The 10729-nt window shown below is 34.5% G+C and overlaps 1 protein-coding gene across 2 annotated transcripts; it reads left to right on the forward strand.

Annotated features, from left to right (window-relative positions):
* Positions 1 to 2100: 2100 nt before the first annotated feature.
* Positions 2101 to 10431, forward strand: LOC112510532 (SET and MYND domain-containing protein 4). Of its 2 annotated transcripts, XM_025115984.1 has the most exons (15): positions 2101 to 2229; positions 2343 to 2477; positions 2731 to 2817; positions 3321 to 3392; positions 3651 to 3852; positions 4310 to 4428; positions 4830 to 5216; positions 5310 to 5444; positions 6084 to 6203; positions 6865 to 7020; positions 7483 to 7701; positions 7781 to 7947; positions 9499 to 9613; positions 9710 to 9790; positions 10054 to 10431. In XM_025115984.1, exons 1-15 carry the CDS (start codon positions 2101 to 2103, stop codon positions 10249 to 10251), a joined length of 2322 nt encoding a protein of 773 aa, XP_024971752.1. In that variant the 3' UTR covers positions 10252 to 10431. The 2 variants fall into 2 exon arrangements, with proteins under 2 accessions (XP_024971752.1, XP_024971753.1); XM_025115985.1 differs by lacking the exons at positions 2101 to 2229; positions 2343 to 2477; positions 2731 to 2817 and having other exon boundaries at positions 3635 to 3852.
* Positions 10432 to 10729: the final 298 nt, after the last annotated feature.

A 10729-nucleotide genomic window follows, 5' to 3' on the forward strand; every position in this document is an offset into this window, starting at 1 on the left:
ATATATTTTTGTTATGCATAAAGTACTGTATATTGATGCATATTACTTAAAATTCAAGATTACAAGTAATTATGCGTAGGTACAACTTATTAAAGTTCGATGTTTGAATTCATATAAATAACTACGGATAAATATAATCAAATAGATGATGAACATCTCATTTTAAAATATAAAAAATCTAAAATATAATTAGAATAATTATCGAGTTCCAACAAAATAAATAATTGTTATCTTTATAAAAAATTATATTATTAAACCAAATATAAATTACTTCGTTATTGTACAAAAATTAAATTATAAAAAATTAAATTAAAAAATTACACAAAAAATGAGGAATTTCAAATAGTTAATTTGATACTAATATCCATATATTTTTGTCAAATTTTTATGATATTTTCAAACATATATTTTATTAAAAAATAAAAAATCATCGCTTTCTCAAAATCACATAAAGCCATATTATAACATCAGCTGAGATAAAAAATAAAATGAAATATTAAAATCACGATGTATCTCGCTGCATTGCGCGAGTACGCTTCTAGTTATATTATAAAGCATTTGACAAAAGCTCTTAAAAACCATTTTTTATGCATGAAGTACTGTATATTGATGCATATTACTTAAAATTTAAGATTACAACTAAATTGTGCATAAGTTCAGTTTATTAAAACTCCATACTTGAATTCGTGTAACTAACTGCAGATAAACATAATCAAATATTGGATAAATATCTCATTTTAAATATAAAAAATCTAAAATATAATTAGGATAATCATTGATAACTAACAGAATACTTAGTTATTATTTTGATAAAAAATTATATTATTAAACCCAAATTAATTTTTTTTGTTATTAAACCTAAATTAAATTATAATTAAAAAAATTTAATTAAAGAAATTACATCAAAACACAAGAACTTTAAAAAAGATTAATTTAATACTGATATTGATATTTTTTTTAAATTTTATGATATTTCAAATTTATATTTTATTCAAAAATAAAAACATTATCACTTTATCAAAACCATATAAAACCAATGTTTACTTAAAATTTAAGATTACAAGTAAATTATGCACAAGTACAACTTATTAAAGCTCGTTGTTTGAATTCGTATAGCTAATTAAGGATAAACATAATCAAATAGAGAATAAACATCTTATTTTAAAATATAAAAAATCTAAAATATAATTAGTATAATTATCGATATCTAACAAAATAATTATTTATTATCTTTGTAAGAAAATTATATTATTTAATCAAATATAAATTACTTCGTTATTGTACCTAAATTAAATTATAATAGAAAAATTTGAATTAAAAAATTACACAAAAAATGAGAAATTTTAAATAGTTAATTTGATACGAATATCGATATATTTTTCTTATCTATAAAGTACTGTATATTGATGCATATTATTTAAAATTCAATATTACAAGTAAATTATGCATAAGTACAACTTATTAAAGCTCGATGTATGAATTCGTATAACTAACTAACTGCGGATAAACATAATCAAATAGATGATAAACATCTCATTTTAAAATATAAAAAATTTAAAATATAATTAGAATAATTATCGAGTTCTAACAAAATAAATAATTATTATTTTTATAAGAAAATTATATTATTAAACCAAATATAAATTACTTTGTTATTATACTTAAATTAAATTATAAAAAAATTGAATTAAAAAATTACACAAAAATGAGGAATTTTAAATAGTTAATTTGATACTAATATCTATATATTTTTTACCAAAATTTTATGATATCTTCAAATTTATATTTTATTCAAAAATAAAAACATCATCGTTTTCTTAAAATAACATAAGACCATCTTATAACATCGATTGAGATAAAAAATAAAATAAAATATTAAAATCAAGATGTATCTCATTGAATATCCTTCTGGTTACTAATAAACATGCAGGAACGAAAACATATTTTTCTTTATTTTTTAAATAAAAGAAAAAGAAGAAAATGGGGAGTGTTTTGCAATTAATACAAAAATAGGAAGCAAAATCTAAAACCCCCCAAGCAAAGCCCCCCTGGGGTTTTGTTTCACAGGTCCATTGTGTTTCCCTCTCCTCTCCTACACCAATGGAGAAACTCAAATCAGCAATCCCACAAACCCTAAATCTCTCAATTTCACAAAGCAATCCTCATACTCTCCCAACTACTTGCTCCGCCCTCTATGATTTCCTTAATCAGTTGCCCCAATTTCACCAAGTAATCAGACACATACTTTCTATAACTTCGTTTTTGCTTTCATCCTAACAGATCCGCTTATGATCATGTGATTCAACCTTTATTTATTCTGTTTGATTGATTGTATTTACCAGATGCTCGAAGATTTAGCGCACATGGAAACATCACTGTTTCTCAAGACCAAGAAATCTGCTTTGGAATTTAAGCTCAAGGGAAACAACTGCTTCTCCAATGGGGACAATTCAAATGCTATGCGTTTCTACACACAGGTTTTGAATTAGGAACGTTCTATCAATTCAATAGTTGGACGTTTCCGTAAAAGTGTTAATTTCCGTGAATTGATTTGCACCAGTCAACCACAGGATTGAAATTATCAAATTAATCACATTTGTCATTTGATGGTGGATCATAAACTAATGGAAGACAACATTCATATGATCGTGTATAATTCACAAAACAACCGGATTTTCTTGCTTGAAGTAGAATCTAATGCATATTAGCAAATATACAATGATTGAACAGGCTCTACGAGCTGCCCCAAGAGATGCGGATGACATGGGTAAAAATCTAGTGGCAACACTATACGTGAATCGTGCAGCTGTATTACAGGTTTATTTCATCTTCTTAACTCATATCCACGTGCTCGTAGCACTCATCTATACTGTAGATAAGTTATGGATTTGTAAAATGTTGATGCTACAGAGTCCATAAGATTTTCTTGTTTGTCGTTACCCAAGGTTCAATGCTTCTATTGAACATGTGGAGTGAAATGTTGCAATTTTTATGAAGTGGATGGAGTGTGTACTTTTCTCCGGGTTAACCATGGGTGTCTAGACTAGTTTGCACGCACCTCGACTAATCCCATGGGGCCCTGGAAAACAGCCAGAAAAATCCCAGTGGCCTTGGAGGGACTTGAACCGGTGACCTTTGGGCAGGAACCCCAAGGCCTAAGCCTTGTTGCCAGTGACCCTTGGGGAGGAGTGTGCACTTTTTTATGTGGCATGTAGCAGTACAACATTGATCAATATATATAAAGTAATAAGAAACGGTTGTATTGAATGTTAATCACTTGAGTGTATGACTAATCATGCTATATTTCAACTATGGTATAGAAAATGGGTCTTGCGGTGGAGTGTCTACAGGATTGCAATCGGGCTCTTGCAATTAGTAGAAGTTACTCAAAGGTGAGATACACTTCTCAAGCTTCTCTATTATTGAACTTATGTATGCTTACCTTTTTGACCTTGCAAACCTTATGTGCACATGTCATGGTCATGTGATATCAGGAAGTCCTCACTCTATTTCCATCCCCGTCATTTGCTTGATATTGGGCTGATAAATGAAACTTGGGATACTGCTGACACCAGCTTTTACCGTCTTCTGCTGCATATATTTCTGTCATTGTACTACAATTGACATATCGCAGCATATGTGCACTGTAGGCCTGGTATAGAAGAGGTAAGGCGAACATTTCTATGGGAAATTATGACGATGCAGTTTGTGACTTGAAAGTTGCACTATGCATGGAGCAGTCTTTAAGTGGAAAGCGGCAGATAGAAGGCGAGCTTAAGCTTATATCAGATCATGATAATGGGAAAAACTTTCCACCAGATGTAGCTAAATACAAGGAGTCTGACATCCATGGTATATTTTTTACTTCTATTAACTACAATAAATTTATGGTTCTATACGTTTTGTCCATTCAATATATTCGTTCTGTGGACCCCATCTTATATGGTGTTTGAAGAAATGAAGAGGTCATTGTGGGTCTTATTTGTTTGATGCAAGGGAAATGCTAATGGAACCCACAGAATGGAGGATGAAGAACTGGGGAAATGGCATAGACATAGACATATAGATCTATACATTTTAATACTGTGATCCTTGGCTTGTGTCCATATTGTCAAAAAGATGCAACACATGGGAGACAACATCTTTAATGATCTGTATTAATGTTTTTACCTATCTGTTTATTCAACACTGCTTTCTCTATTAAATCTATCAAGCCATTAAACAAAAAACACACTGATTACTTTTCCAAACTTCATACTGGTTCCCAATATGATTCCATGATCCTTACCATGTAGGTCCTCTGTAACAGATCAGCCACAACAAATACAGTTGCAGTGCGTTTCAACGGAAATGAAAGGAAGGGGCATGGTGCCTCTGACTGACGTACCTCAAGCCACATTGTTTCATACAGAGGAGCCCTATGCTGCGGTACATCAAACATAGTAGCATTTTTACTTATCAATTTTTTTTGTCATTTTCGGTGCTTTCTTAAAAGTAACGTAACATTTACTGCCACAAATGGGGCATAAGAAAAGGCTAATGGCTTTCAATTATGGTTGACTTGCTTTATATAGTTGGTATAAATGGGAGACTGGAAGAAATAATTCATCTCACCTGTATTCATTCATTACATCCAAAAATCATAGTTCACAGCAAAAGCTGCAATTTCAATTTGGGAAATGTAGTTACCTTCATATAATTGTTTGCTTTTCTTTTCCTGTACTAGTTAAAATAATTCTCTTTTTGGTGCCCTGGTTCAGAAAAAATGCTTCTTTTTCCTGCATCAGATATCACTCTTATGGTTTTCACTTGGGCTAGTGACTTTGCAGATAGTATCGAAGCATTGCCGGGAAACTCATTGCCATTTCTGCTTCAATGAACTACCAGCAGATATTGTTCCATGTCCATCATGTTCACTGGGTCTGTATTGCTCGCACTTGTGCCAAATACATGCCATAGGGAAACATTTACAATGCAATGTGAAGAATCAGGAATTTGGTGTTGATTTGGCTAGTTATCTTGAGAAGTATGTTGAGAGTGTTACTAATACAAGTATTGCCGGCGTGCATGTCGAGCAAATTGGGGAGCATAAACATGAATGTGGAGTAAATTGGCCTGCAGCATTACCAACTGAAATCGTTTTGGCTGGTCGAGTTATAGCGAAGTCCATAGCGCAACTTAGGTGTGTTGGTGAATCTTCCCCCATTGTGAATTTGGTATGCCATACACCCTCTTATGTCTTTTGTCCCCTGGGCCTTTTGGCTTATCCGCAACTAAAGACTCACTAAGCAGCTGCTGTTATTTTTCAGGAGCTTTGTCACAATTATGTACAACTTGGTCCAGAAGGTAAATTGGAGTTACACATATCTTCCATCATTCTGTTGCAGTGTCTCCACCATTCTTACGGCTCCGATGTTCCGTTAAATGGGGAAACTATTTCACATGTAAGCTATGCGTTATCTTACCCTTTGCTCTGTTTCCACATGCCTTCACATAAGGCTAAGGCCCATTGAACCTTTGGCGGCTGCCCTTGGTTGAGGCCTGCTGCACACATCATTGTATGCGTAACAAGGTTAATTTTTTATAAACCTAACTCAAACCTAGTAAGTTGGGTGTCGTAGAGAGTCGGGGCTCAGTGGATTAATTTTGCTTATAACTTGTAAGGGATTGACAAGGAAATTTAAGACCTGGTCGTGGTTGAGAGTTATCAGTTGAGGACTGAAACAATTATAGTTTACATCAAGGAGAAGGAGGAAGCATGGGAATGGAATAAAATCAAAATCAAATGGTCCATGATCAAGGCCTGAATTACTGCTTAATATATACTCTTCTAGTAACCATATATACATAACGAAAACCCTAACGGAGGCTAAAATAAGGACTTGCACAATTTATTTCATCAACATGCATCTCTTTGCAGCCTGTTCCAAATAATTTTTTTTTTGGGTCTATATCGATGTATTCTTCTACTACCTTCCACGTGAATTATGCATGGCTGAAAATTGAAGGACATCTCTTTTAGAACAGTTCATTTCTTAACCTACAATTGATGATTACCTTCTCCTGTCTTTCTCTCGATGCAGTGTGTATTACTACTTTCACAGATCAAGGTGAATTCAATGGCAATTGTCAAGATGAGATCTTCTGATTCAGTTGGTCCTCTGAGTTCAGCTGGGAATCATACAACTAACACCGTGGAACAGGTTTTTATCCATCAATATTCTCTCCTATGTAAATTTTCTTCTTTATGCATTTACGTGTCTTAATAGCGCAGATACACATAAAGAATTGTGTTGCGTCCAGTTGTAGGGTACCAGTACCCCCTCATGAAAATTGCGACATTTCTTTTCTTGAAAAGTTCTTCAATTAAATTTTAAAGAACCAACTACAAGTTTTCTTATATGTTTTCGGCAACTGAATGTGTTATTTTAACGAATAAGAAAACTTGAGTTTTCTAGATTGTTTTTTACATTATTTTGTCCACTTAGAGCAAATACCCTCCAATTTATTATTTTCTGCCATCTAGAATATTTTTCTCACTGTTTTCTATCAACAAAGCTTTTGTAGCATTTTCTACAAGGAAATATATGGCGAATTGGCGATCACCAAATTTACTAATAAACTTGTCGGAACTTATTTTATGGAAAACATGTGAATTAGTGCATGTTCTTGCTCTTGGCAATTGACATTCACATCCTCTCTCTTCCAAAGAGGAAAAATAGTGAATTTGATGATAACTTTGATAGTCGCCAAAAGCGTACTTCTTCGCAAAGTACAATAGTTCAAAATTCTAGTCACTTTATTTAAGTTTATACTTGATTGTATTTCATGTTATATTTGATGTTTCTGATTGTTTTCTAATAGGTGAGAGTTGGTCAAGCTATTTATTTGGCTGGTAGTTTGTTCAATCATTCTTGCCAGCCAAACATCCATACATATTTCCTTTCTCGAACCCTCTGTATACGAGCAATAGATTTTGTGGTTGCAGGTCATCCACTTGAGCTTTCATATGGGCCGCAGGTAAATATGCTTCTGATAACATATGTTCGCCTGTTAAGGTTCGACTATTGGGGTGCGTTTGGTACGTGGACCAAACAAAAGCTTGTTGTCCCATGGTTGGTGCGACATTAAAAATAGGACAGGACAGGACCAAGTGGGACAAACATGTATTTATTTGGTCCCACCGATATAGGTGGAACAAAAATGGGAGAAGATTGTAAATTACTAAACTACTCATGTCAAGTTATAACTAAAACCTTGCACAATTCTTTCACCTGCCTACCTCACTCTCTCCCAGCCAGTCCTGTTCTGTCCCATTTAGCCGTCTGTGTGCCAAATGCACCCTTAGGTTCTTGCATCTTCTTGATTTTAACAAACTACTAGTGAGTGGTCCAGTTTGGTACATTCCAGTCTTAAGTTATTGGTGTTGTTTTAGATAACAAGCGCAAAATGTATTGAGTTTGGGTGACTGTTTTTTCTCAGGTTGGCCTGTGGAGTTGTAAGGAGCGTCAATCGTCATTAAAAGAGCAATATGCCTTTGTATGTTCATGCACCAGCTGTTCACGATTAAACCTATCTGACCTTGTCATAAATTCTTTCCGGTGTGTGAATTCAAATTGTTCGGGTGTAGTCTTGGATAGTTCTGTGGTCAATTATGAAAAACAGAAAGTCAACCCCTTTAGTTGTGGTTTACCTCTTCAGGTATTGTTTTATATATTATTCCTGTGTTCAATGGTGTCATTGTAACCTCCTTATGTGTCTGATGATTGGCATTCAAAAGGTTGGTAAGCTCAAACATGATGAGGTCAAGAGAGTGGCGAGTCTTTTGTGCACAGAAACTGGTTCGGCTCATCAGATTGAACCTGGGTTTTGTTTGAGCTGTGGTGCCTATCGCAATCTGGAAACTTCAAATGCAGCAATCAAAGAGGCTGAGATTTGTGTTAGAAGGTATGACCAACTTCTTGATTATGCCTATGCTCATGCATGGAGTTCTATTTTATGAATGGCTGTTTAGAGCTAAAATACCAAATGAACCCAATAAATCTCACGCAAAGGTAGGGTATGGGGGCAGGTATGGGAAAGTGCAAAAATTCCAATGCCAAAGGATTGGTTGGCACAAACCTTAGGACTACCTAAGACCCGACTAATCTTCAAAAATTTCCAAGTTTGAAATCCAAGCAGAGTTCTAACCAAGACATGTAAGCCCAATAGGACTGGTTACAAAAGGATAAGGTCACAAGGGCCGGGCCTGAGTCGGGGCTTTGGATTGTTCAAGATTTTTCAGGCCCAGATTTCTGGAAAAAAAACTTGACCCGAACTGGCCTGGAGCTTTGGGCTTGGTGGGTCATGGCTTTCTTGGACGGGCTTGGACGAGGCTTCGGGCTTTTTATGTATCTCTAGGTATATTTATTATATTTTGGTAGCTATTATGTTTGATTTTTTGCTGACCAAGTGAATGTGTCCAAGTATTGCTAATATTTTTCCATTAACTTCATAACTTGGAAGTTCCATGATATCTGTCTTAACAACATTTTTGACTTTTAAATCTTGGTTAGTAATAGTCATGGTTTTTTCTTTGAAAACAAAACGAGAACACCTTTTGCAACTGGATTTTTGTTCTCCACTTTGAAGGATCTTTCGGGGGTTTTAGTTTTCGAACAAAAGCAAGAAAAATTCATGATTGCATTGCCCCCAAAATGCTTGCAATTTTCACAGTTCACTTGTTTGAAGAACATTTTTTCGGAGGGTTTTGATGATATGAAGAAGATGGTGATGGAATGAAGATATGTTTTGTCAATCACAAAAATTACATCAGATTGAAGTTGCATGCTGCTCGTTTTTTCCTCTTATTTTTTGTTTTGCAAACCGGGGTTTTCATGGAACAACTTCTCTACCCTTGTAGTTAGGGGTGTTCATCTAAACCGCCCACACCGCACTCACTGTACCACAAAATGCAGTTTAGAACTTCCGCACTATGGTTTGTGGTTTGCATTTTTACCAAACCACACTATGTGGTCCGGTTTGCGATTTTGAGTTAGCAAACCGCATTGAACTGCACCACACTACACATTATACACACACACACACACACACACATATATATATATATATAATAATTGGGCTAATTTATGTCATATTTTTTGTTTGAAGTTAATTTTTTTTACGTCTTAGATTATTGTTTATTATGTTATATTATTTGGGAATCAAACGTATTTAAAGTTCTTATATGTTTGGACTACGGTCACGCTAATTTGATTTATAATAAAGTTTTAATCTTATAATTATTGGATTGTAGACGTAAAGTCGTTAGGTACAAACCGCATAAATTGACTTTTTGCGGTTTCAGGTATATGGTGCGGTTTGCGATTTGGCCCCAAACCGCACTGCGAACACCCCTACTTGTGGTAGAGAGAAGATATGCATACATCCTACCCTTGACCCTTTTATAATTGTCTTACGTGTGTTCTCTAACCAATGGTAAGCACCATTACTGTATAGGTGGGAGGATTCATTAGATTCTGCTGAAGTGCCTTCCAATATAGTTTCAAAAGCTTTGGGATCTTTAGATCTTCTAAAATCAACACTGCATCCATACAACAAGAAGCTTGCTAAGGTGAGTTCTAAGTACATCCTCTTACGATCATCATGCAACCCGCTTTCTGCATCCGTGACAAGTTTAATCATGGGAAAATTAACGACGAATTGGTAGGTGGAGGATTATCTAGCACAGGCGTTTTGTTCAATTGGAGAACTACAACGGGCAGGCCACTATTGTCAATCATCCATCAAGGTAAACCCACCAAGTCATATAGGGTGCGTCTGGTACGCAGACAGGACTAGACATGCAATAGTGAGATTTGCAAGTGAAAGGGAGGTGCTAGGGTTTTAATCTGACATGGGTAGTTTAGTAATTTACCGATCTTGTCAAATCTTCCTGATTGTTGTTCCACCTATTTTGGTGTCTCATCCGGTCCTAATATACAAAACCCAAGACTTTGTGCATATCATATGGACACGTGTTTCTACGTTTTAACATTTGTGGTTTGTGTGTAGATACTAGAGAAGCTTTATGGTGACGACAACATTGTGATCGGCAATGAGTTGGTGAAACTGGCATCCATTCAACTGTGTTTGGGTGATCCTGTTGTCGAACAAACGATCAATCGGATCAATTCGATATTTTCACGACATTATGGGTCACATGTAAGTATCTTGTTCCCCCACCTACAGTTCCTAAAGAGACGCCTCTAGAGTTGTTCGATAAGATGGCTGGAAACTGGTAGATATGCTTTACAGGAAAACATTATCGTTTCCATGCTTCTTGTAGTTGTATGTATCTCAATTCACATCTTAGGTGTTGAACTTGTGACTGAATGGTTGATAGATTAGCTGAACTTGTGACTGAATAATTCATAGACTGGCTTTTTGGGATTACTTCTTACCCTTACGCTTGTTCTCAAGTTCTTTTTTTTATGAAGGAAACAGAAGTAAAGAAAAAGTATCTAACGTTCTTGAGTTTTTTTAGAATGAAAAGATGCTGAATTTCTTCAGAAAACTTTCCAGGAAATGGAGGAAATTAAATAATAACAATTAAAAATATTTATAAAAAGGAAAAATACATCAAAATGTAATTTAATTCGTATTTAAAGTAACCAAGTGTTTGTTTCTTATTTTATGCATATTTTGACTTGTGATTAAAAATATTTATAAAAAGGAAAAATACATCAAA

Source organism: Cynara cardunculus (genome assembly GCF_001531365.2).
Source record: "Cynara cardunculus var. scolymus isolate 2C chromosome LG 3, CcrdV1, whole genome shotgun sequence".
Taxonomy (NCBI): domain Eukaryota; kingdom Viridiplantae; phylum Streptophyta; class Magnoliopsida; order Asterales; family Asteraceae; genus Cynara; species Cynara cardunculus.

Excerpts from the sequence above, each read along its gene's own strand:
- LOC112510532 (XM_025115984.1), top strand. The coding sequence starts at position 2,101 with ATGGAGAAACTCAAATCAGCAATCCCACAAACCCTAAATCTCTCAATT. Across the intron at positions 5,217-5,309 it reads CTTCCCCCATTGTGAATTTG|GAGCTTTGTCACAATTATGT; the intron begins GTATGCCATACA and ends GTTATTTTTCAG. Across the intron at positions 6,204-6,864 it reads CAACTAACACCGTGGAACAG|GTGAGAGTTGGTCAAGCTAT; the intron begins GTTTTTATCCAT and ends GTTTTCTAATAG.